This window comes from Gymnogyps californianus, chromosome 22 (genome assembly GCF_018139145.2).
Source record: "Gymnogyps californianus isolate 813 chromosome 22, ASM1813914v2, whole genome shotgun sequence".
Classification (NCBI taxonomy): Eukaryota; Metazoa; Chordata; class Aves; order Accipitriformes; family Cathartidae; genus Gymnogyps; species Gymnogyps californianus.
The window spans coordinates 6,657,557-6,684,243 of record NC_059492.1 but is presented as its reverse complement, the minus strand read 5'-3'; the positions used below and the strand labels follow the sequence as shown (position 1 = coordinate 6,684,243).

Below are 26,687 nucleotides of genomic sequence, written 5' to 3'. Positions count from 1 at the left end.
CTTCTTAAATTCTTTAAATCTTCTTTTTTGTCTTTTCTTTGTTTGCTTTACAAGTTTCATCCCAAGTTCAAATGTAGCAGTTCAGAAAGCAGTGCACTGGATCCTCTTTTCCCCCCACTGCTATCTATCGCGACCGGGGAAAGCTCCCACCGGGGAGAGGGAGGGAGGCAGCACGTTATTTCCGATGCTTCCCGTCTTTTTCTGACGCTTTGGAGTCTCCGGCCGTGTGCCCGTTCCCTGTGCTGTTCATGAACATTTTATCCAGCCCCTTCAGGGACTCTACCAGGTAGTTCTGGAAGGCTGTGAGCGCTGCGCAGATGGCTGGGCCCCCAAAGCCGTGGGTTATCAAGCTGAAATGAGTCAAACAGCTCTGGACACCGGGCTCTAAGATGAGTGAGGGGCGGCTGTTCCCCAGCGGCGAGCGATCCTGGGCTATCAAGTCTGCAAACTCTTTACAAATTTGCCTGAAAGAGAGAGGTTTGTGTTACTATAAATGCCGTTGGAAAGCTGCAGGGATATAGGTGTGTTTGGGGTTTCTTTTCCCGCTCCCTGCCCGAGCAGCTCTGTCCCCTCCGGGAGTTTTTGGCTCCAGCCTGGGGAAAGCCCCTGGGTGCGGAGTCGGAGCTGGTGCAGCTGCTGCTGCTTCGAGGGGGCACGTGTGGCAGTGCTAAAATGCTCCCTGGGGTTAGCTTAAGCTCTTCCGTGTAGGAGCAAACCCTTCAATCCGTGCTAACTATTCACCTTGCTGCACATCTTTCAGATCTGTGTGCAGTGTACGAGGCCATCTCTTCCCCGCAGAAGGGTAAGCTTTTGGGGCTATCGCTGCCCTTCCAGGCTGCGGGTACCCGACGCAGCGGTGGCTCGTTGCCGTCCGTACTCACTTGGTAGCGAGCAGCATGTTTTTCCTGGTGTGGAGCTCCGTGGGGTCGGAGTGCTGTCGGCACAGGTACTCTGCCGCCGCCTTGGCTGGGAACTCCGTTTCGCACACGTACCCAAAATCCCGAGCCAGGTGAACGGCTTCACCTACGAGCAGGACAGATTAACAAGCTGTGTCAATACCTGCGTGAAAGGGGAGCGCTTGCTGTAGCAACTTCAGCCATCTCACTGATGTGGCTTATTTCTGCCGGGACTGGAGCGCTTTCCTTTCTCAATTGCCACCCAAGAGTTCTCTCCACCTTTGGCTCTTGGGTTGGTGCAGAGACACCACTATGAGTTTCTTATGCCCGTCTGTAAGACAGCCAGTCTACATGGGTCCAACTGAACCATTGCCAACTCTAAACAGAAGCTGGTTCCCTCCTTTGCTGGCTTTTAAAAAAGCATCAAGATGGTGCTGGAGTTAGAGCAGGATGAGGTGTGACTCCCTGGGCTACTGCTCCAAAAGGCAGAACGGCAGAGGTGTTTCTCCCTTGGGCGCTTCCCTTGCTGCGTCTTTCTCTGCCCGCTTCTTCCAAAATTTCCTGCTTGGCCTCTCCAAATCGAGCAGAGATTTAAACAGGGGCTGGAGGGTGAAAAAGCGACCTTAGCCCTGTGACCGCCAGACAAAACAGGGATGTGAGAAACGGGCAGAAGGAAGGGGTTTACCTCCTCCCGCAGCGAGCGGGGGCCCTCGGGCTGGACGCGCAGGCAGCGTATCCATCACCCCGTGGAAGTGCCCACCCATTGATGGAATTGATCCATCTCCAGGCGTCCCCGTGGAAATAATCAGAGCTGATGGCAATTGATCATGCCCAACACCCGAAATCCTGGTCGGGCAGGCAGAGCTAATTTGACTTGCCCTCCTGCTGCTCATACGTATTAGGCCATCCATCCTAATAGCATTAACCTAGATCCCATCACAGTCCCCCCAACTCCCGGAGCTCAGTCTGTGAAGCCATGGTATGGGGAAAGTGTCTGTGCTTCCCGTATAACAATAATGCTTTCCACTTCTCCTCCTCCGAAGAAGGAGCAAATAAGGTAAACCTAGAGAATTGGAACTGCAGTTGTTTGTGTGTTGAAAAACAATCAGAAAGTAATAGCTGCTGAAAAACAGTTATTGTCACAATAAAAAAGGGCTGTGCGACCTCGCGGTGAGAGCCAAGGCTGGAGCCAGGATTTATTTCCTCCGTCAGTGTGTGTGAGTGGCTACATAGCTGAATGTTTTAAAGGCAATTTGGACGCTGGCTTAGAGAGGTTTCGGCGGAGGGGACGAGGCATTCCAGCTTTTGAAAGTGGTGTTAAAGGCACACCAAGTCAGAGCCTGGGGGGAGGAGAGGCTGGAGGAGAGCGCTCGTGGGGCAGCAGGCCACGGCAGGCAGAGGGGCCACGGGAGCCTGCCTGAACGCACACCTCTTCCTGAGAGCTTAAGGATGTTTCTGAAGTGGAAGTACAGCCCTGCTGCTCCCCTGGGCCCATGCTGGAGCTGCTCTCACGGAGCAGGTGCCCAAGAGAGGGCAAGCGCTCGGCGTGCGTGGCAAGGGCTCCCGAAGGAAGCTGTGTTTCTACCTGCAGCGCTCGTAGTGCTCCCTGGGTTTCCCAGTGCCCATTCTCCCCCATCTATATGAATGGCTGTGGGTCAGTGTAAGAAAAAGTATATCATTAGCACTCAAAAAAACACCCAGTGGTTTTTTTTTTAAATGAACAGACGTTGGGAAGGCAGAGAGGAGAAAACAAATTAAACCAAGACAGCAAACGTCCAAGAAAGAGGGTGCCTGGGGCACAGGGGCACAAGCCAGTTTCTGCGTGCTGAGTAATGACAAAGCAAGAGCACCTTCCTCTGGGTGAAACATCTCCCAGTACCATAACACTTAGGTGCAGGAGGAAATTATATCCATCGAGCACACATGGCACCACTCTTTTATTTACTATGAGCTGGTAAGCGGTAACCAAAACATCAGCAGCCACCTGAAATCAAACTGTACATTTCTTCCTTCCTTTCTTTCTTTCATTCTTTTCTTTCTTTTCTTTTAATGGAAATCAGCCTTTCATTCAGCACGAACCAACTGCCCTCAGTAACAACCTCCGCCTAATGAAGCGGGTCATTTAATTTGCTGGCAACAATGGAGATGATTTTCTATTCAGAAACTGCAGGCAGCTGCCTCCAACACGCTGGGCGCAAACACAATGGATTCCAAAGCTCGAAGGGAGTCGGAGCTGTCATTGCATTTGTTTGCGTCCCGTGTCCTTTTCTCCCGAGGTGCAGTGGCGACATCATCATTTCCATAGTGCAAAAAGTAGGAGGGGAGCAAATAAACAAGCGGCTTTAAGCAGGGACACCTCACACGTCAGGGCAGGTCGCACGCCGCCTGCCAAGGCTGTGCTGCCCGCAGCACGGTTTCCATAGCTTAGCCCTTAATGCCGCGCTCCGAGGACTGCTACTGCAAACTTTGCCTCCACTTGCAAGACCTCAGAGCTGCGCGGCATCTCCTCGACGTCTCACTTCTCCCCTGCTGTCCCAGGGGAGGAGGGCAGGACTCAGACACGGGGCATCTCCTTCTTACGGGAGACAAGACACGGACCTGAGTGAGGTGATGGAGCCTCGGCAGAGCAGGGCGACGCTGCCCGAGGGCGGCCCGGTCGGCAGCACCTGCGTCGTGTCCTAAGTGGGCGCACGGTGCTACAGAACAGCCGCGAAATTCTTGGCAGCTTTGTTCAAGCTTTGTTTGTATTTGGTTTCTGTGAGCCTGACTAAGCGTTATCAGAACTAGTTCACAGAAATGAACGGTACGCTTAGATACGGCCGAAAGGAAGCTCGCAGCCCCGTTCAGGCTGCGGATGCCTTTTCCCCATGGGCTCTGACTGGTCCGACAGAAATGTCTGAGTTTCGGAAGACAGACGTGCTTGAATCAGCATGGAGACTTACACAGGGATATTTCCAGTCTCAGTCGGTGGTGACCGCTGCATACTTTGTTTTAAGTGTTCTCGTTTGTGGAAAGCTGCAAATGAAGGGTATTGAAGTTTCGGCACTCCCATCCTCCACGGGAGCGGAGAGCGACTCTTACCTTCCACGAGGGATGTCAGCAGGGTGACGTTGGCAGCTTTGCGCCTTCCTGCAGGTAGATTTAGTCCGATTTTCTCTAACCTTTCCCTTAAACACCGACCCCCATTTTTTGATTTTGCTCTGCAAAGAGAAAACAAGGAGGGGAAGAAAACTATAATAATTAACGTTAAAATAACTATAACTCCAGTTCAAGCTTTTAAGTTTGAAGGGAAAGAAGAAAAAGCAACAAAGGTGCTATTCCCCAATATACCACACACCAGAATTTCTCCTCTCCGTTAATCTGAGAGGTAAGAGCTGGCGCTGAACACAAAGCTGGCTTCGGCGTTACCCCCTGCATTTCAGCGCGCGGCGCAGCCCCGCATCCTTGGGCTGTCCCCGGGCTCTCAGGAGCAGCTTGCTCTCAGGAGCAGCTTACCTGCGGAGGACTCCGCCGAGGAGAGAGGCGTTGAGACACTCGGGGGGCGAGAGCCTTCTCTGCACCTCCCCAACCGTCACCTTGTACTTGGAGGTGGAGCTGAGAAGAGAGAGGCGGCCAGGCACGGAGCAGAAGACCTCGTTGGGATTCGTCACCCCTCCGACCAGGCCATCTTTGTTCATTGACAGGGTGGAAATGGTGGTGCCGTTGGCCTTCGAGGGGATGGGCACTGGGAGACAAGGAAGGGAGAGAGAAGAGGAGACCGTGGCTGAGAGGCTCCAGAGCCAGGGAAGCTGCTCGGTGACTCTCCCAGCAGCTTTCTAGCCCCCAGCACCCATGCCCGGTCATCCGCAGACGTCAGCATGGCTGGCTGGGATATCTCAGTTAGTTCCTTATTTTCCTCAATAAAAGAAGAGAGGTGGGGTGATGAAACTAAACAAAGAAAAAAAAAAAGGAAGAAGCCTGGACTCTGCTCTCGCCTGCTTTCCCACGCCTCCCAGCTCTACTGTAATTAAACCCAAGGTTTTGGGCTGGTCTCCTGGAAGGCTAAGGACTGTCCGCAGCATCGCTGTCTGGACCTGTGACCAGCTTCCCCTCCCTGTCTCCTCTGGGCACCCCGTGGAGGCGGGGTGGCAGGGCGAAGCGCTGGCTCGTCGCGCTGGCATGGGTGCCGTTCCTCTCCCGGCTTTGGGACGGGATCGCAGCTGCAGCCCAGCTCTGCGTGGGCACACGGCTGCATCCCACCGGACGGGATCAACAGGGCTGAGCGCCGACCGCCGTGCCCTGCATAAAACCCGGGAGATGCTGGGGTGGCCGAGAGCCGTGCTTGCCAGTATGCGCCCACAGGAACCAGTGGAAAGAGTTTCTTTGACTTCAGCTTTGGGATTAGCCCCACAACAAGCCGCAGCCCTGAACTTTCATCATCCCTGGCTTAAAGGAAGCTTGAGAAGACCAAACCCAATTAGTCCAGCTCAGACTTTCTTTCACTTAATAAGCAAAAGTCAGTTAACACAAGAGGTTGGACAGGCAATGGTGACTGCAGCATCGCATCGGGCCCGTGGCATCACACCCGGGGTGAAATGGGCACCGTTTTCCCATACGTCATTCCAGTAAGAAACGTTCTTAGACGCAATAAAGGTTTATAGGTTAAAACTGTGGCTGAAACTTGTGCCAAATCTCTTTGGCTTTTAAGTTCTGAAATTAATAACCAATTTAACTCTGGAAAAAAGCACGTTTTGAAAGAATCCAAAGAGGACTGCAAATGCCATCGCTCCAGATCATTTCAGCCCTGGCATTCCTTGTGGTTCCTCGGTAATGACTGTTCCACAATGCACATTCAGGTGGTTCCTGCAAGTAACGCAGCAACGAATACCAGGGCGAGATGCAGGTTTTATAAGAGGAAATACACATGCCCAAAATGAAACAGAAAACCCGAAAATTAATTGGGGAGGGCACATAGACTGGACCTATTAGGGGGCACTTACAATCAGCATATTGTAAATACAGCTCAACAACTTGTTAGTGTGGCAATAAAAAAGTAGCACATGTTACATAAAAATGGCTAATGTTTTAAGACTGAAAGATGAATGGAAAGGAGCTAAGGTACGTTAAGTTTCCTCTCAGCATGAAACTTGTACAAAGTCAGGGGACTGAAGGGCAAGATGCACCGGTGCCCTGCCGGAGTCAGCAGCTGCGGTGTTGGCGTTCGCCACGACTGTAGCTGGTTGAGGGATGTTCAGGGACGAACAAATACGGGAATATCACCATGAGACGTAGGAAACCAGCGCTATTTCCAGGAAGCAGCAACTTCAAAGCTTTCTTCCAGTCCCAGAACAGGTTATATTTGTCTCTAGGGGACACCCTTAAAATAAAAAGTCAGAGCACGTTTTACAAATATCCATGCATTGCTGCCAAGGTGCGTGTCACTTCAGGTCCAGGTACCCAGCAGATGTGGGTTCTGCTGCAGCAAGGGCCACCCCCAAACCAGACACCCCCGGAGAGAAGGTGTTGCTTGTAGTATCATATACTTCGTCTGTCCACGAAGAGCTCTGCATAATTTATATACTCGCATATTTCTGCATGCCTGAAATCATGCGGTGGCATGCATTCAAGCCGCATGCGTGGCTGGGGAGCTGCATACACACAAGGGACTGAACAGCCATGCAGGAGAGAGGGGAATCGTGCCTCACCACACACGTCCATGAAACATGGCATCTGGGGAGGAGGCAAACCCAGCCGGCACCAGTGTGAGTTAACACCGGAGCCTATGGAAAACTGGGCTGGAGATCGGTCCGACAGAGCTGCGGCGTGTCTGCGAGTCGCCCCACACGCACCGGCAGCATGCGGGGAGGGACAGGGCAGGGCAGAGCGGCGGGAAGGCACGGATGGATGCCGATGCACAGCGCGGAGACACCACAACACTTTTGAAACACGTGCTGGCATTTTTAGGAATGATGCTACTGTCAGAAACAAATCCCCTTGAAAGCTGTAACCCAGAGCCTACCGCTGCGAAGGTTAATGCCCAGAGCAGTCAGGTCAGCCCTGCTCCGTGCCACAAGCAAACCATGCAGGCACCGGCACGGGGCACCCGTCACAGAACATGAATATTGGCATTGCTCTTCTGCCTCGAGGCCTCAGCCGAGGCCAGAGCCCCGTCACATTCGGCATGTGCAGGCGTGGGACAGGGCCGCCCGTGTCGCGGAGAGCTTGCACCCTCGGCAGCGGGGCACACGGAGTGCGAAGGGAGCAACAGAACGGGTGGCTGGCCCAGCATCACGCAGAGGTTAGCGGCAGCGCTGGAAACTGAGCCGGTCTCTTGAGTCCTGTAACAGTGCTTCATCCATTAGACAACGTTGCCTCAATACAACAAGAATAAACATAGCCACGTTCGCCATTCATTATCAATTATTGTTATTTGGCCTCACCTGCTGCTGTTTGCCTGGTCTGATCTGCAGCTTGTTTGCCCATAAACATGCTGCAGGAGGGAGACAAGCTACCATTAAAGCCTGACAGCTTTGTTTCCTTGGCTTTTGGGGAACCAAAATTGTCTCTTGTCATCTGAGTAAACCAAAAGTCCCCCTCGATCTTCAGTTGCTGCTTTCCTGTTCCCGCAAGCAGCAGGTGATCGGAGCACCTGAGCCAGCCTGCAGACAAGAAGGAAGCATGAGACCGTTGGCAGGCCGGCACGGCGCGCAGCCGACAGCCCAACGCCCCGGCGCGCGAGCACGCCGACCCCCTGCCTCCGCTGCCGCCGCGGGCAGGAGCCGCGGGACCCTGCCAAACCAAGACGGGTGCATGCAGGCGCCTGGCCCCGCTGGGAAGCGCTACGCGCTGCTTCGCACAGCCTCGTGTCGAGGGTTCATCCGAGCTACGGGGCAGAGAAGCAAACCGCTGGAGCAGAGACGGGGTTTTCACGACGAGGTTTCCGGGCGCTGAACAGCCACAAGGCGAGCGGGAGGTGCTCGGTGCCGCCGTGCCCGAGCGGAGGAGCGGGCAAGGCACAGACCTGAGCCCCACGCGGCGCTTTGCAGCTGGGAATAGAAACGTCACGTCGGTGTCACCGCACTGGTCGCCCCTTCTGAGGTTTCCTGGGTTCGGCCATAGGAGATACCTGTCCCTGGCACGGGGGCAGGATATCGCCTTTCCCTCAGCGAGCCGGCTCTCGCCCTCCTCATCCCCATGGCAGGGGCTTGGGCAGGCTCAGCTCCCACGCGCGACCGCAGAGGACGGGGTTTTTCAGCAGAAACACACGCCAGAGATGCTCATTCATACAGTGATGGACCGACGCACTATGCAGGCTGACGAGGAAAGGGTTAGATGCTGGTGCCCAAAATGCCGGGTGCTTGGCCCCCTCCCTCCGGACCCTGCCTGATGAGTGGGACAGGGCTCAGCTGGGTCACCCCACCCCACCCCACCCCAGGAAGGTATAAAGGGCAGGACGCAAGCTGCATTTCTCTCTGCAAGGCTGTGTTTGGGTTGATTCAGCCAAAGAAAGGGGAAGAAGGGGATGTTAGGCTTTTAGCAACTGCTCAGAAAACTCCTGGGGAGCGCGAGGTCTTTTTCTCTTATGTCCATCTTTGCTATCTGCTCTTATTATTATTATTTCCTAATTGGCCCCATGTGAGCTCTGCAAGCTGTGTGCTAGATGGGTGAATGGAGGGTGAGCTGGGGAGCCTGCGGCAGCGCTGGGGAAAGGCTGTTCCCAAAAGCCGGGAGCTGCAGCCAGACCCACCGGTGCTGGCGGCCTCTGATTGGGAGCCTCATGGCAAAGGCGCAGCTGAATCTGGGGGAGCGAGAGGGTGAACATCCGTGCTGTGCCACTGGCAGACTTGTCCTCAAGCAAGAAATGCTGTGAGTGCGGGGGGCTTTTGAGAAAATGAGCTGCCAAGCGGGTTAGTGTTGCCTGGGATGGCGGGAGAGAGACAGAAGCCCTGGGCACGGTCCTGGCAGGGTGAGTTACTGGAGAGAATGTAGATATGTCTACACGGGGGAAAGTTAAAAAAAAAAAAAAAAAATCTTAGTCTGCTCCCTGAAACCCCTTGGTCATTGAGGCTTGGTTGCTTCGCTTTGTCCCCCTAAAGTTTTTTTGCTCTTTCCTTTAGCTGCCAGGTGCTCCTGAGAGGTTTTTTTCCCCATGGGAGGGTGGCTTAGTTCAGATTAATCCTGCTACTTCTAATTCGGCAGATCCAAAAGGCCTTGACTGGTGTTGCTGATACTCAGCTCCTCCCTTAGAGGTGAGTTCGGCTGCGGATTTCACAAACAAAAGCCCCAGTGAAGCATTTTGCCCTGGTGAGCCCCGGGTCCTGGGGATGCTGCGGCGGGGCTGGATGCAGGTAAGCACTGCGGGGCTGCACAGCACACGGGTCAGAGGGATCTGATTTGAAAGGGAAAACTGATTTTGAAATAAGGTTATGTTGACAGACCCCAAAGAGCTTCACACATTGCTAATCCCCAGCCCAGCGCGGGTACAGGACCAGCCACTTAAGTCATTAACTCACTCCCAGTGCCTGTGTGAGCTGGCTCGTTATTGCAACTGGGCAAAATTGAGGCACAGAACAAGTTAAATGATTTACCAAAGATCAGGCATATGGGCATGATCTGAATGCATGCACCTCTGGTCTGTAGGAATGCTTTTATACGCAATGCGGGCTTTGCAGCACTTCCTAACGCTTGGGCAATAGCTATAGAAAACTGATTAAGTATGGCCTCTGTTTTTATAACTCCAGACTTTCTTGTTAATGCTGTGAAATATTTGTCACTGCATCATCTTGTCTCATGATGCTCTTGTATTTTGAAGTTAGCTGCTGAGAATGGCGGCGTGTCAATAATAGGCATAAAACGTCTTGCTGAATGTGGGAAGGGAAACTATCCTCATTTCATCTGTATAATGTCACAGGAAGCGTTTCCATGAGGCTCAGCACCTCACTGCCTCCTTTAATGTTGCAAGGCAGGTACCACTTGCGATACATTATACATTTCACGAGTGCATTGAGCAGCAATGCAGAGCGACACAAACTCCCATGCGAGTCGCCTGTCCTGGTGCTACGCAGCAGGTACACACAGCTTCGTCTTCCCTTTGAACCCACGAGGCTTGTGATCTCCTGTCAGAGGTGCCTTTTTTGTGCTGAGTCGGATCTAGCTTGTCTTTTAAACATACCTTGTGTGTCACTGTCAGATGATGAAACTCACGCAACTCCATTTGCTGTGGCATGAAAACTCCTGATTCAGAGAGAGAGAGCGATTTCAAAACAGGTCCTGGTTTCCAAGAACACCAAAGGCTTCGTCCCTTGAGTTTCCTGAGCCGGAGAGCACCCCGCCTGCGTGCGGTTGTCTCCCCGTGTCCTGTGCAGCCAGCAGCCTGGGGGTGGCAGGGAGCCCGCAGGCTGGGACGGCTGCAGCCGGCTCCCTGCTCTGCCAGGGAATAGTTTTATGACACTGGTCAGGTCACCTCCCCACTTTGGGCTTGACTGCCTCCATCAATAAAATGGAGATAATATCATCTACCTGGGAGGGATGCTGTGATACCCAATTAAAACTTGCCAAGTGATCCCTGGATGAAAGATTTCTCCAGGTGAGAAGTCCCTGGGTGGTAAATGTAGCCAGAAGGAGTTGGTCCAGCACCTAAGCACGGGATGTGGTGATGCTCCTTGGAGAGGCAGACAGGCGTGGAAAGGCGATCCGCATGAACGCGTGGGCCTGATACCTCCAGCGAGGCTGCGGGTGCGATGGGATGCCACAGCCTTGTCCCTGTGAGGGCTTTTCAGGAGATACCGGGCAGCAGGGTGAAAGAGAAGAAACACCACTGAACTGATGAGCGCTCGGTTGTGAATCTAGTAGATGGAGTAAGGAGCCTTGTGCCTTCAGGGTGTCCCAAGATAAAGCATAAAGTTTCTGACACTTTTGTTCTGGTTTGCAGAGGTGGGTCCCTCAGCTTTCAAGTTCCATGTACAAAGAAGAAGGAGCAAAAGAAACCCATTCTTCAAAGGCTTTTACCCAGGGAGCTAGAAAGCCTCAGAGAATTTCCTGCTTTTCCCCGACGAGTTTCAGCACAGACCGATGCACAGCCCTGTGCCTCCGCTGCCTCATCGTCCCTCTCCAATGTGGTCCAGGGTGACGATGCTCTGTCCCCGAGCTCTTGCGCTCCCTCTCCTTCCTTGTCTGCGTTCACAAACATTTGTGTCTGAAATCACCACTACGATTCCTGGAAACGGCCGCTTTGACATGTAAATACTCAGTGCAAAAGAGGGGTCTGCAGCCCGGGCTCAGGCTCTGCCTGTGGGTGCTGCCGGGTGCTGCCGGGAGCTGCGGGATCCCGGTGCCCATGCTCGGGGGCTGAGTGCGCAGCATCAACTTTTGGTTTGAAGGGAAAAGAGGCTTTACCTACAAAAAGAAAAAGACGAAGTACCGGCTCATTTCCATATGAGAAATGTGCTACCTGCTTGCAAAATGATTTGTAAGCAGGAAAATTTGTGGTACTTGGAAATTGAATTGCTTATCGTGGTGTTATTTGTTCAGTTCCATTTCCAGCTGGAGCTCGGGGTGCTGCGAGGGGAAAAACAAGTCCAGAGGGAACGTGCAAATCGCTGCCCGTCTTACAGGTCTGTTTTCTTCTCTCCTTAGATACATTACAGGTAAATCCTCCTCCTCAGCAGCACCGAATCCCTGGATATTGGAGCTTTTGTTGCAACATCTCTTTCAAAAGTGGGAGTGTGCTACAGCTTAGATTGCATTTTAAAGGGGTATCAGTTAATCCTTTTAGGACAAAGCAATCTCTCATCTTCAGGCACAGCACTGTCTCCAGCCACCCCAAAAGCATCTCAGCCCCCCGGTCCCTCTCCGGGGCCGTGGACCGGTCAGCTCGTCTGGGTTGGGCATAGCTGCAGGTTCAGGGCACCCCAAAAAAAGGCTGCGGGAGGCCCGAGGGGTGCTGCCCTGCAAGGGGACACCTGCGCTGTGCAAACCTATTTCGGCCGCCCCTCGCCGCAGCCGCTGAGGTTTTGCTTCCACAATATTGCAGGTCCGGTGACGACAGCCCCGAGCCCCCTCCCGGGTTTTGTTCCCTGCGGTGGCTGGGGTGCTCCTGCAGCTCTGCCCCGCTCTGGGCAGGCAGCGGTGGGAAGCTCTGCCTGACGGATGTTTGTGCGTAGCCCCTGATGAAAGGTGCTCCAGAAAGGCGAGGGATTACTGCTGTCTTTGAGGAAGAGCTTTCAGTGAACTAATCTAACCTTCGTTTGAATGTCTCTGATGTAAATTATAAGACAGAGATACATATATAAAGAAGTATCTGCATGTGGGCGTGAGCCAGAGGCAACTGCTCCTGCCATCCCTCTAAAAGCCCTTTTTTGCTGTGGAGGTGCTGCAGAGTTCAGCTGCTTCAATTTCCTGGTGTTTCAGCAGAGAGGTATTTATTGATGGTCCAGGGAAGGAGGTCAGTGCCATCAGCTATATTTCAAACCCGCAGTCTGTAATTATCCTTTCTTCCCAGAGGGGATTATACAGGTATTTTCTTTATCTTGAATGCACAACCTGAACCAAGTCCCCATGTCAAAGAGCCTCTCTAGGAAACGCCGTAATCGGCTCGAAGGCCTTTTCAAATGGAAGGATGGAAAGAATCTTGTTTTTATCTCTGGGCTTTCCAGATTTCTGAGTCTTGATAGGGAAATGGATCTCGGACCCTTGAAAGAAGAGAGGGAGCGGGGATACAACTCGGCAGCCTCAAACTATTCCCATGAGAAAGCTAATCAGGAGAGGTCCCATGCCTATGCAAAGCTCCCGTACTTAACATTTTGTTTCCCATGTAAATCAGTACATTAGGTTACGAACTAAATGTGAAGGTGCCATGTGATATGAATTGAGTTTTTCTTTCTGTGCCTCTGCTTTACCCAGCGAAGTACCCGCCGTGTGCCACTGCGGGCGTCTCCTGCGCAGCTTTGGGATGGATCGATGGGGCAGGAAGGTTCAGCCTCCCCGAGACCAGTGGATATGATGTCTCGGTTAAGGACGGTACCTGCTTAGTACCTTGCATCTTGATAGGAATGGCCAATCAATATAATAATAAAATTTACTCAGACCTCTGCAAAAGCACCCTGTGCTCCTTCAGGACTGGGAAGGGGATTAGTAAGCGGTTTGCAATTAATAATTTCAGCTAATGCATTTCCCTGCTTTACCATTTAGGAATGACTCGGCCTCAAATGTGCTGCTTGTTCAGAATAGTTTGTGAATTTTTTGGAAACTGCTCACAAACAATTTGTTGTGAGCTCCCACACATTTCCCTCCCGTACTTCATTTTATGGATTGGGCCCTGCTGTCTGGGGAGATTCTAATGTAGCAGCCTGAACAGTAACCTCAGGAATACCCCACCGGAAAGCAGCAAATACTAATGATTAAAATGTCCTCCTAACCAGTGACACCCAAGTGCTCGAACCTTCGCAGGAAATGAATGAAAAAGGATTTGGATTCGGCTTTTGAATATCAAAGTGTATTTGCAGATATTTACTGCACGTGGTTTTTGCTATTCGTCGAAAGGGCTGCTCTGGTCCAGCAGAGCCCCGTCCCCTCCCCTAACGCTGCACTTCTCCCTCGTACCTCCGCGACTTCGTTTGAAAAGTCAGTTTAGTGTGGTAATTCAGATTATTTCACTTCCCCCGATTCAAAATTATTTTCTTCTGAATCTGCAGCTAAGCCCTTTCATATCTACATTAGAAAAATAACAACTATTTAAAATCTGTTTCAATTACTAACTGTGCTGGATGGGCACATGTAGCTCTGCCTCTGCTTGCACGGAATTCCTGTGTTTCACAGCACAAAACACGCAGGTGTCGGGAAGGCAAGAAACTGAAACGGGAGGCTGGAGAGCCCAAGGATTTAAGCCAGAGGAACTGGAAATCTGCGCTGCTCCATGCTGGTGCCAAGGAAAGTTTCTCATCCAACGTCACCCCCAGCCCGGTTCGGCTGTGCAGCGCGGCAGCGAGTGCTCCCGGACTCGCACACACTCTGCGGCTCTGCCCCGTAGCATTAACCATCACAGGTTTATTCATTTAGCAGCACAAACTCCCATTACATTTTGGCAACCAGTCTACGGGATCTTTATGTGTTTAAACAGTATAATCCATTTTACAGTAACATGCTTGAGAGGTTTTTCCCTGTATTCCCTATAGAAGCGCCTGAATTTGTGTGGCTTGGATCTACATAATCTAAAAAGGGAGAACAAAGATACAGTGTCTTGCGAACTGCAGCGGATCCTATGTAAGCCACGGTAATGTTGCTATCAATTTGTTAAAATGTATTTAGATTATTGAAGGGCAAAAGACTATTCAGCAAAAATTAGACATGAATAATAATAGAAAAATACTTCTCTTCATATAGCACTTGCTGCCAATCCGCAGAGCACGCGGGAGGGTTTCAATCCGAGCCTCAGACCGCAGCCATGTAAATCTGTCGGTTCACCTGCTGTTCTGGAGCCGCCGGCTCGCCCGGGGATCGCTCCGGGGAGAGGCACCGCTCGCCCACTATCACAGCAAAAATGCTTTTACTTTTCCTTGCTCGGAAGATGCCCTGGGTTTCTAACACCTGCGTGTTGGTGGGATGTCCAGCAAAGCAGACGTGTTGCAGCCCGGTCAACACCATGCCCTGGCCAGGACGCGCGGCCCGGACCGCGCTGCCAGGGCACGCACCAGCAAACGCCTCTGCAGCGGCACAGGACCTGCTATGGTGCCAGGGAGGAGCTGCAGGGAAGGAGCAATGTCCACATCTTCCTATGGGGCAAACAACTCCGACCAGCCACAGAAACAGTGCCAGGAGAAACCAGCCGGCTGTGCGGGACGGGGCACATCTGCACACAGGTGACTGGGGCGCAGCTCTTGCAGCGTCTACAAACCCTCTGATGACGTTTCTTCAATGACTGCCCCCGTCCCTTGCTAACTTGGATCTTGTGCTTGAAGCCACCCTGAATACCCTTGGTCAGATCCTCTGCTCGCACCTCAGCGGCCCCAGGACTGCGGCCCCGCTTTCCCCGGCACATGGGGCCATCTCGGGGCTCCCAGGGAGCCCTGGGGACGTGCCATCCCCACACAGCCACCTCGCTGGGGACACTGCTTGCTCCCTGGGACCTGTCCGACCAGTCCAGAGGGAATAGGGCCTGACCCGATCCCTCGCTCCCTGGCGCCTCGGCTCTTGGGTGACTGATGCCAGATAAATGCCTGAGATAGAGGGTGGGGAGACTCGGCCCGGCTGGAATCCCAAGCACGCACCACAGACGCTGCAGAAGCTGCGATGGCTTTTTAGGCTGCAAAGGTGAACCTGCTCGGTGCTCCCCTTGTCCTGCTCCTGAGCCCCTCGCTCCTGAGCTGCGAGCACACTGTACGCTGTATTCTGGGACATTTAATGGCAATGGGTAGCTTGGGCTCATTTCTAGTAATTCCTTCTCGCTCCCTTGTGCTTCTCTGCTCTTTTTCCACCAAGCCACAACACTTAACCTCTCTCCAAACCAAAGGCGACACCCAGACACGGCAGAGCTGGGTATGGGACAGGGCATGGAGACGAGAGCTGAGCATGCAGCAGCTCCAAGCATTATATCCACATTTGCTAATTAGTTCCTCCATTAAGAATTAAAATAAACAAACAAATGGAAGGACAGCAAGAGTGAGTAATTCCCTAGGATCACACAGGAAAGGGTGGGATGGTTTAGTGGTTAGGGTGCTAGTCTAGGACTTCAGAGAACCTCGTTTAGGCTCTTCAAATAATTAGGACAGATTGCAAACATTTTTTTTTCTGAGATCAGGTATCTTGGAATATTACTAAACGGGGAGGAATGGTCTACGTTTGCCTCTGCTGTACTGCAGATTTGGTGTGACCCTGGGCACGTCCCTGGCCTGGAGGCACACAAACGGGTCCCCGTGGGTCGTGCCTGTGTCTGTGCTGCTGTGGGTGGATGCCCCGTGGGACCCCGGTGAGGCACGTGCCTGCTGCGTGGCACTGTCTACAAAATTAAGATCTCGGTGCCACCTCCTTCGTGGGGACAAACACCACGGGGTCTGTGTCACCCGGCCGAGGCGGCTCCTGCTGCCCCCCCTGCCAACCCACCGGTGGACAAAGCAGCCCCCATGGGAGCTGGGGCTGTGGCGTGGCAGCGACCTGCTGCCCAGGAGGGTGGGAGCGTATGCTACGCTCTTCCCCAAAAGCTTTCATGCCTTTACACAGTTCTTCAAAGTATGGAGGGAGCACGCAGGCTGGCCGGGGACAGCCGGCCCCTGGTGACCCCTTCGCCCACGAGCAGGGACGGCTGCAACCCTGCCTGGCCCAACAAAAGCAGGGTCTGCGGCAGCTGAGCACCGGCCAAGCCGCCGAGCTGCAAAAATACCTCGCAGCCCCAGAAATGGAGGAAGAGGTGCTCCAGAGCCAGCCCAGCGTGTCCGCGGTGCCTTGCTCCGTGCTGTCCCGTGGAGAAGCCTCCCTTGGGGTCCACCTCTGGGAGGAGAAGCACTGTTGGTTTGACTCACAAGCCACATGCCAAAAAAGCAACCCGAGCTGGCTTTTCTGAACCTACCCTTTAAGAACTGCTCTTTACTTCTAACAAAGAAAAAAATTCATTTAAAAACATCTAATTAAACAGTAAGTCATGACAAGGTACATGAAACTTGGAGATAACACATGCCTGGGAGGCACCAGGGAGGTTGAGACAAAGCCCAGCGCCTTCACCGGTACCCGCGCGTGTTATCTCACATGAACACACACCTGGTTTTATCCTGGTGCAATTATAGGACATTAAAAATATAATTTTAATGGAGGAATGGTGATCTGGATGCAGTTCAGAGTAAAAACTTTCTTTTAAGTTTCACTGTTTGATTAGTAGGTGTTCCTGCCACGCACGCATGTGTGCGTGAGGGAGAAGCGCCCGGATCGGGAGGTGTGACTGTGTTTTGATGAACGCTGTATCTCGTGGTGTGTGCGAGGGCTTGTCTAAACTTTAAAGCCTTTGTGAGCAGCGTTAAGGCAGCAAAGCCTCCAGTCAAGACCTGGCTTGTCCCAGGTGAGCCCCTTTTCCGACTCAGGCAAACTACCGCAGCAGATAAAGCTGCAGAAAGCCGGGAGGGCTCTGCCAGCCGAGCTCAGCACCCTGCATCTGACTGGAGTCCAAGCACCTCCGCCCACGTCCGTGGACAGTCTTATAAAAGACGTGTCTTCGCAGCCCCGGGTGTTTTACAGGATGACCTCATTTATTACCTTGCTCGTCACAGGAAATGATGTTTATCTAATCTACCATTCTTTCAGGATTTTTTTTCTGCCACATCTGGCTTCATGCGGCATTTCTTACAGCTCAGTTCCTCTCTGCGCTGAAACAAAGGAGAAATGGCACCGCTGCCGCCATGCCAGCACCCCCGTCCCACTGCAGCCCCGCATGCAAAGCCCATGGGGAGGTTTTGCTTCAAAACCTGGAGCTCGCGTGCGGTGGCGAGTGGATCTAAGGATCTCGGTCTTAATCTCCCTCCTCTGCTGCATTCTTTAGTAGTGACAGCTACTTCTTGCAATATTTCTAAATGTGGGCTCGGAGCACTCTGAGGCACAGCTTTCCATCCGTCTGTCCAGCACCCAGCCAAACAGGTCCGCATTCCTGAGCAGAAACGCTAGCGCTGCCACTCTGGAGCAGATGAAAAGCCTCGGATGGAAATTTAAACAAGTCACAAACACGAGGGAGAGCGCAGCGGCCGAATCCTGCTGCCTCAACGCGAAGCCAGGGGAGTTCGTTCCCCGCCAGCCCCGCAGCGCCCGTGTGCTGTGCACGCCTGGGTGCCAGCGTGAGCCCACGCTGGCTACACCCTGCTCCGTTTGTACTCCGGGTTGTGAAACGCCGCAGCCAAAACGCTTGCCCGCAAGCGGGGTGCACAGGCCCCTGCGGCTCTCCCTGCTCCCGCTGCTCGCAGGGCCCCGTCTCGCCCCGGCCCACCGCCGGCAGGACCCCGGGCTGCTCCTGCACCCCAGCCTGCCCCCAGGCTCATGGTGCCAGGGAAAGAGATTTGCCTTTTTCTTTGCAATAAAAAGGCTCTATCAGAAGCTTTCCGCTGATTCTGAAAGGATGTCAAAGCAATAAAACCCCTCCTTATTTTATGACCAAGCTGCAGGATTTTTTGCTACCGAGTGCAATGGCATAATGCTTGATTTCATAAACAGAAAATCACCCTCTCCTTGCCCAGCCGAGGGAAGCACCCGCACCAGGAGCGAGGGCTGCTCGGGGCTCGCTGGCTCTCCAGCCGTTCGTCTGGGGGGTTTCATGTCTGGACGTGAGTAGCTGTCCTGGGCATCTCAACACCAGGGCAGCAGGTGAACAGAGCAGAAAATGCCCGTAGCTGCTGTAGCCTAGAGCAGCCAGGGCCCCGGACTAAACTGTTTCAGAGTTAGTTTTACTGTTTTCAAGTCAAGTACCTTCCTGGTCTTATATAAATGCTTGGGAGGAAAAAGAAAAAAAAAACCCGAACAAATAAAACAACAACAAAAAAGAGACAGAGAAAACCATTTCTGAAATACTTTTGAAAAAGACAGAGAACGAACAGATGTGTACACAAAAGTTATTCATAAAAGCTCTGCTGCCCTATCCAAGATTTCATCCATTTAATTCCCAAACTAAATATATCCCCTGTTTGTCACGCCAATACGGGGGGAAGCTCATCCTCCGTTTTTCAGTGCTACTCACAGCTCTCCGTGCTCGAAGTGAAATCCCAGCTCTACCTCCGTCACACACAGCACCCCCGCAGCCGAACCCGACCCCCCCACTCCCCACCACCCCGCACCGGGACCCACGCATCACCCGGCGGCTGCGCCCAACGCCTCCAGCCGGAGGGCTGCCCACGGGAATAACGAACCGGAGCCAGTCCCGAGAGCAACGGTGGAAACTGAGTTTTGAACGCCTGTTTTCAGCCCGGATCTGCCTCCCGGAGCTGTCCCCGCCGGCGGCACCCGGTCCCCCCCCCCTCCCCGTCCACGATGCGGGAGCCGTGCAGCCACCGCTGGGGCTGCGGGACGGGGACCCCGGGGCCACACACCACCACCCCCCCCCCGAGCCCTCGCTGGGGCGATACCCCCCCCTTCTCCTCTCCCTCCGCCGCTTGCTAAATTCGAGGCCACCTGCAGCAAAAGGGGCCGGAGCGCTGCGGGCTCGGGAGGACGCAGCCGGGGTGTCTCAGGGCGCTACATCCCTCAGATCTCCGCAAAAAAACCCTGTAATGATACTAACTGCTAAAATCGTTGAAGTTTATTTAGGAAGGAAAGGGGGAAAAAAGCAAACGCGCAGCCAGGGATACTCTGGCGTCGGGCTCCGCGGCTCCGCAACCCCCGCGCCCGCTGCTGGGGCCCGTTCGTGCGGGGCGGGGAACATGTGCAGTTCCAGCCCCCCCTGCGATGGGGACGGGCCCCGGAGCCCCCCGGGGGCGCGGGAGGTGACAGGCTGCGGGGGGCACCGCCGCGGGCTGCAGGCGCTTCCCTCCCGTTTCGTGCTGGTTTTGACTGGGGGGGTCCCTTGCGCTTGGCTGGAATTAAAAGCGCCTCCAAGTACAGGAGTTAAAAGGCGGCTTTAGGGATTTGGGGCAGGTGATTAATATTTTGTTGAACCAGGACAACAGTATCTCGGCAACTAATTAAGGAGAGATTTATCTGTTTTCACATGCACAGATTTATATCGGGTTTCTGTCCGAGGCCCACACCGCCAGGAATTCAAGGATTAATCAGCCCCGGTGCAGTATTTGAGATCTCGGCGCGATTTATGACAAAACTGCGCTTTTTAACGTTTACCCTCACTCCCCACGGAGAGAGCCGCACCGAGAAACCGCTGCAGTCCGTCTGCACACCTCCTCGCCTTCACTGCCTGCCTGGAAGCCGCTCGGGATATGATTCTGATATTTTTAATTTTTTTTTTTTTTTTTTTTTTCCCTAGGGTGTAATTCATTCCGGCCGCGGGGTCCGGGGCTTCGCCTTGGGCTCGCCTCTCGCCCCCGTTGTGGCTCCGGGAGTCAGCTCAAAGCAGCCAGACCCAGCGAAGTAAGAACGATCCCGTATTGTATATTTTTTAAAAATTAAATAGAGCGGGCTGCGAAGTAATTAATTGGCCCGGTTCGAGCGGAGAGCAGCGGCGTTTGCCGCTACGGCTCGGCAACTCCTGCGCGCAGCGCTTCCCCCGACGCAGAGCAAACCGCCCGGTTGTTCGGGGACCCGCAGGCCACCAACCCCCGCTCCCGGCTGCCGCCCGGGGCCTGTCCCGGTCCCCGGGGTGACCGGCCGCCCGGGCTGCGGCGGGATCCGGGACCCCCCCGGGGCTACAGCTTCCATAATTTCTCAGGTTTCTTTCGAGCTGAACTCGCCCGTTTTAGGGCATCGCTTCCAGGGCCGCCCCGCAGAGAAGGGGGAACGCGGCCATCGAAATACGGGTGAACGGGGACCGGGAGGACGCTGGAGCCCGGCCCGAGCCCCGGGCAGCGGTGCAGGATACGGCCCCGCGGCGCGGCCGCCGCGTCTGCCCCGGGACGGAGCCGCGGCCCCCGGTGCTGCCGCCGCTACAAGAAACATCCCCCCCCGCCTCCGTCCCGGCCGCGCCGTGGCTCCCGGGGTCGCTGCCGCCCGCGTCCCCCCCACAAACACAGGCTTTGCTTTGGGTTCATCGATTTCTCAGCTGCTCCAGCCAAGTCGGGGCTTCGAGCTGGCGAGCAGGGACGGGGACAGCCTGGCAGCGCATCGCCCTCACGGCTGCGGCCGAAACCTGGTTGTTCTCCAAAACGTACTTTGCATCTTTATTCCAAACACAGCAGGGAAAAAAACAAGGGAACCGGAGTGGGAAGAGCAAGTGTCCGCAGGCACAGGGGCTGCAGGCGACCTGCCCCCACAGGCCCCGCTTTTCAGCCAGGGTTATTTTCTTTTTTTTTTCTTTTTCTTTTTTTTTTTTCTTTCCCCTCTCTCCCGAAAGAGACACTAGAGGATCTCCAGCCACAAATCTGGCACTGAACAACAACAAATCTTCCCGACGGGAGACGAAAATTTCTAAGTAATGGCGCGTTTTGAAAAAAGGAAGGGGGGGAAAAAAACACAACACAAAACCCCCCCCCAAAACCACTGTAACTTCAACCGAACTCCCAGACAAATGCTCTCACTGCAGAGTGTTTTATGAAGGTGCCTCCAGTGCCGCCGGCACACACCGGGCACCGAACGCGCGGCCGCCGCTCCTGCCCAACGCGAGCGCACACGCAGCCCGCAGCTTGTTGCAACCATTTCTCATGCAAGGATATTTAATGAAACGCCTCTCATGTGTTCTAATTAAAGCTAAAATAATTACGGTCATTAATGCTCCGCTGAAATGCCGCGTGTAATGAAGCTGTGATCTTAGAATAACAATTTTCATGGAAAGGGGGCTGTAACGCACCGTGAACGCCGCTCCCCCCCCCCGTGTAACGACCGCCACCGCCGATGTCGGCGGGGGAAAAGCCTCACGATCGGGATATTTTTCCCGGGTTGCCGGGGCTGGGCGGTTACCGGGGGTTTGGCTGCGGCCGGGCCATGGGAAACGTCCCCCGAGCCGCGGCGGGCCGGGACCGGGGCCGGGACCGGAGCTCGCTGCAGCCCCGGACGCAGCCGACGACCTAAAACCTCCCGGTTTCAGCGGCGTTTTGCCCGGGCCCGGCCCGGCCGGAGCCAGCCCCCCCCCGCCGAGCCCGCACGGGCGGCTGCGGTGTCATTTGCCCGCCTGTGTCGGAGACCGTAGCACGGAGCAGCGGTTACACATGTCCTTTCCCTCCACGTATTTTTGTAAAAAAATCGCGGGGAGAAGCCAAGAGCAGCGCTTGAATATCGCACAGGAGTTATCGCCCCGAGCGGCCGCATAAATCGCTCGCGTCCCCCCTGCTCCCACCAATGCCCCGGTGAAGTTTTTATTGGAAAAATATTTTACGGAGTTGAGCTGTTTTAACCGCGGGGCTTTGTTTGGAAGCAGAGGGGCTGTTCAGCAGGTGGGGGAGAACCGGCAGTAAATTAGGAGAGGCGGCGGGAGACACCGGGGGCCGTGCGGGGCCTCTGCCCGCAGCCCCGCTTCCCCGCTCCGGCCCCGGGAGGGAGCGGCTGGCCTCCCCGCCGGTCCCCGGGGCCAAAAGCTCCGTTTCTGGAGCCGCAGACGGGGAATCCCCGCAGGCCCGGGTTGCTGCCGAGGCGGAGGGCGAGCCGCAGCGGCGGGACGGGGGCGGCCGCCCGGGGGTCTGCGGGATGCTCCCCGGCCGCAGGGACGGGCAGTACCGGTTCCTACGGCCGCGCCACCTCCTCGCCCCCGTTAAACGCGTCCTTCCTCCCCGGTACGAGCCCCGCCGAACGGGCCTGCTCCGCCGTGGCCCAGTGCTTTCCCCGCCCGAGGCGGTGCGGAGCGGTGCGCGGCCCGGGCTGCCTCCCCCGCCGCCGGGCCCAGAGCTCCGGCCCGGGGCGACGGGACCGGGAGCGCCGGGAGCTGCCGCCGAGCCCCGCCGGGGTATCCCCGGGGCTTCCCACGCAAACCGAGCCCCGCCGAGGCCCCCGGGGCTTCCCGATAGCCGGGTCCGCCCGTCCGGGCCCCTCGGTCCCCGGTACCGGGAAGGAGCGGCGGCCTCGGTACCGCTGGAGGGAGCCCAGCGGGCCGGGGGCGGACGGACGCGCTGGCCGGCCGGGACCCGCCGCTTTCGTTTCAGCCTCGCCGGGGACAGCAGCGAGCCCTTCCCGACGGGAGGGGAGCGGCCCCGCGGGACGGCTGTCGCGGGGGGAAACCCGACGCGGGGGGACCCCGAGGGCAGGAGCGGGGCGCGGAGCCCGGCCCGGTGCCGCGTCCCGCGGTGCCGCCGCGCTCTTACCTTTCTTGATCACGGACTGATCGAGCAGGTTCATCCCGCCGTCGTCCACGGCCTGAAAGCACCGAAGCAAGAGCCGTCCGTCAGCCGGCGGCTCCCGGTGCGGACCGGCACCCGCCGCTCGGGGCGTGGGGACGGCGCGACCGGGGCCCGGTCCATCCGCTGCTCCCGGCCAGGAGGGATCGTTCGGGCAGGGACGAGCCCCGGTAACGGGGCTCCCGGTCCAGCGGCCCTCCTTGCCCGGGGGTACGGACGCCGCGGGACCCGACCCGTCCCGGACGGGACACCCCACCACCACCACCCCCCCTCCCACCAGGCGCACGGGCGGCGGCGGGATCGGTCCCCGCCGTGCCGCGCCCGCCGCCCCCCCCGGGCACCCTCCCCGGCCTCCCTCCGTCCCCCGGTACCTGGATGTCCTCGATGCCGTGGTGGCCGAGGCCGTGGAGGCCCAGCGGGCCGTCGGCGAGGCCGTGTCCGCCGTCGGGCAGCCCGTGGAGCAGGCGGGGCACGGCGGGGTACTCGCGGCGGGGGTCGAGCCCCAGGGCGCGGTGGGTCTGCGAGAGCAGCCCCGCGTCGTCCTGCCGGCCGCGCTGCGGGGGCCAGGCGGGCTGCTGGTGCTGGTGCAGCGGGCTGAGCGCCGCGTAGGGGTCCCCCAGGTGCGGGTAACCGGGCTCCTGGCCCTGCGGGTAGGGCAGCGGCGGCTGCGGGTACGGCGGGGGGAAGTAGGGCGGCTGGAAGTCGGCGGCGGGCGTGTGGCAGAGCGGCGGCGCCGAGCCGTAGGGAGCCTGGTTGAGCGCGGGCAGCTGCGGCAGGCGGGCCCCGGCCGGCGCCCCGGGCAGCCCCTCGGCGCGGTCCTGCGGCGGCGGAGACAGCGGCGGTGAGGTGGGCGCCGACCCCCGGCCCCGACCCCCCGGCCCCGGCCCCCCGGCCCCGGCCCGCCCGCGCCCCGGCCCGCACTCACCATGCCCGGGTAGCTGTGCACTAGCATCTGTGCGGGCCCGCGGCGAGCCCCGGGCGGGCCGGGCCCCGGGGGTGCCCCCGTCTCCGCCCCTCTATCCCGCCGGAGCGGCGTCTCCCATCGCCCGCCCGCTCCTCTGCGCCGGCCCCGACTCCATGCACGCCAGTTATAGCGGCGGGGGCGCGCCCGCCGCGCCGGGAGCGCGCGTCAGAGCGCCGGGCCGGGGACGCGCCGCCCGCTCCCGCGGGGCCCCGACGGCTTCCGACGGCGGCCGGCGGGCGCAGCGGGGACGGCGGCGAGACGCGGCCGGGGCGGGGGGCGAGGGGCTTCCGCTGCCCCCGGGAGCGAGGCCGGTGCTGCTCCCCGCGCCGTCGGGCGGCCCCGCTCCCGCCGCTCCCCGCGCCGCTCCCGTGTCGCACGGTGCCGCACAGGCCCCCCCCCCCCGGTGCCACCCCCGGCTCCCCCCGCCCCGGGCCGCGCCGCCTGAGAGCCCCGTCGGGGAGCGCCCCGGGCCGCACCGGGGACCGAGCCCCGAGGGCCGGGAGGTCCCGGGGGTGCGGGCGGCTGCGGGACGGCGGCGGTGCTCTACGGTTTGACTTTATTAGCCCGAGCAGGGAGCGGGGGCCCCGGCCGTGAGCACAGCGAGGGCCCCGGCGGCAGCTGCAACCTCCGCCCGACGGCGGCCGGAGCGGGGCCCGGGGCCGATCCTGCCGGGAGAGCCCGGGGCTTCCGCCGGGGCGCTTTCCCCTCCTCCCCGATGGGGAGCGGGGAGCCCCAGCTCGGGCCTGGGGAGAGAGAGAAAAGTCTGGGGGTGCTCCGGGCCTGGCTCCCTGCCCGAGGGGACGGGTGGGAGGGCGGGCGCCGGGCGAGGCAGAGCCAGGGGAAACCGGGGAGCAAGACAGGCAGCGTGCCTGCCTCCCCGCCCTCCCCTCCCTCCTCTCCATCCCTCCCTCTTCCTCTCCATCCCTCCCTCCTCCTCTCCATCCCTCCCTCGCCCTCTATTTGGGCCCTCCCTCCGGGGCAGGGCGAGGCGGGCCCGCAGCACCGGGCCCCTGAGCGCGGCACCGGGCACCGGCGGGGCGAGCCGGGCGGACGGGGCGGCCCCGCGGGGCTCGGGGACAGCGCGGCGGCCGCGCCAGCGGCACCGAGTGACCCCCATTGACACCCCCCTCACCGGTAACAGGCCCACGCAGGCGGCTGCACACGCCCACGCCCACGCCGGTGCAGTGATGCACCCGCACAGTGCTGCACGGGGATGCACGCCAGCACAGGCACACGCAGCACGCCCACCCGCACACCCCGACACACACTCGCGGCATCCGGACACCCACGGACACACACGTGCACTCGCACACGCTCCCCGCGACCCACGGGCACCGGGGCCGGGCTCCGGGGCGGCTGTGTCCCCGCGGGGTGCCCGCCGTCTCACCGTGCCACCCGCCGGGAGCCGGCTGCCCATTGCTGCGCAGGGGTTTCCATCGGTGGCAGCGCGTAATTTGTGTGCGAGCAGAGAACAAACCCTTTACCCCCAACTGTAATACAGCGGGATGTGTGACCGACATTAACAAACACAATCCCACGTTGCATTTAATTTAATTCCACTCTTCCTGCCCCGAGCTACAGCTCCCTTCATTTTCATTTTTCCTCTGAATTCCCACAACTCAGACCTCTTTGATTTCCAGCTTTAATTAACAATGCTCATTAAATGAATTTTTATTCATTTCTTTTAATATTAGCCCGCCACCTGTCTTTAGGAGGCAAGGGCTGATCATTTATTCTAATTTATTTCTATTAAAGATGGCGTTTAAGGGAGGGAGGAGGGATGTGCAGAGGGGGAAAGGGCCGATCTATTCAAATCTCTTCATCCCCCTCAAATGCTGTTCAAGGACGCTGCTCCTGAAAGTTCTGTATTTATTTTCCACCAGATCCGTTTCATTTGCTAGGAAAAATTGGATTGGACATGCTGTATTTTGCAGTTATGTTCCAGTTCATTCTTAACATCCCTTGCTCGTCTAGTCCGTATAATGTCGAGTCTTTATTCATCTGAAAGAGGTGAAACTGTGCAAAATCCGGGCAGGAAGGGCCGTGAGCCGGCCTGCGCGCAGGACCGCGGGGCGAGCGGGAGGATGCTCCCCAGCAGCAGCTCGCAGGGAAGCTGTGTTTCCACCCAAAAATGAGACAGAGCAGAGGAAACCCGCAACGCCGACAGACAAAGGGAAGGGAAAAACAAAAGGCAAAGCTGCCCCGCTGCCACCGAACACGCCGGGCAAACTGGGCTCATGGCAATGCGGTGGGCTGGGGCAGGGGGCCAGGGCAGCTCGAGTCTGGTGGGGCTGTGGGGCTGCCAGGGGGTCGGGTTGGGGCTTCTCACCCCCCCAGCCCAGCGGTGCCCAGGAAGGGGACAAGGGACCTCGCAGCAGACAAGAGCGAGTGGCTGTGACTGGTGCTGGGGGCTGTGTGTGTCCGTGCCAAAGGTGAGCTCTGACTGTTCCTCTCCTCCGGGCTTTGTGCGGCCCCCGGCAGCTCCTCCGCCCTGGCACCCTCTCCGTTGGGCACACAAGCAGCACCTTCCCAGCCCTCTGGTCCTCCCCAGCAACATGCTCAGAGCCCTGCAAGCACCCGAACGGTCCTTGCAAGACACCTGAGACCTGCTGAGTCCCTCACTGCCTCATCCCCTCTGTACAGCTTTGCTAAGAGCGTTTTCACCTGCCCGGTGATGAGCGCAAACTAAACCCACAGGCCTCCCACGGGCAGGAGGCAGCCGTTAAAGCCACCACTGGTGATGACAATTATCCTGCTGTCCCGAGGTCCCAGGCAGGGCCAAGGACTGTCACACGCTGCATACGTGCTGTCCCAGCAGCTGCCTGGTTCTGTTACTGGTCCAGCATGGCCAGAGCAATTGCTGGGGCTCATCTGAGCCCATGGCGCTCAAACGCAGCTCTCCACTACCTGCTCTTTAGCCTCCCAGTTTAAGGACCACGTGCACATCCAGCTGTGCTC

General features: G+C 57.2%; 1 protein-coding gene across 1 annotated transcript; it reads right to left on the bottom strand.

Moving 5' to 3' along the window:
• Positions 1 to 175: 175 nt before the first annotated feature.
• TFAP2E (transcription factor AP-2 epsilon) lies at positions 176 to 23,717 on the bottom strand. Its single transcript, XM_050910065.1, has 7 exons — positions 23,691 to 23,717; positions 23,137 to 23,583; positions 22,733 to 22,784; positions 4,392 to 4,620; positions 3,978 to 4,096; positions 882 to 1,023; positions 176 to 464 (listed from the first exon to the last, which is right to left on the bottom strand). The coding sequence occupies exons 1-7, from the start codon at positions 23,715 to 23,717 to the stop codon at positions 176 to 178; spliced, it is 1,305 nt and encodes a 434-aa protein (XP_050766022.1).
• Positions 23,718 to 26,687: the final 2,970 nt, after the last annotated feature.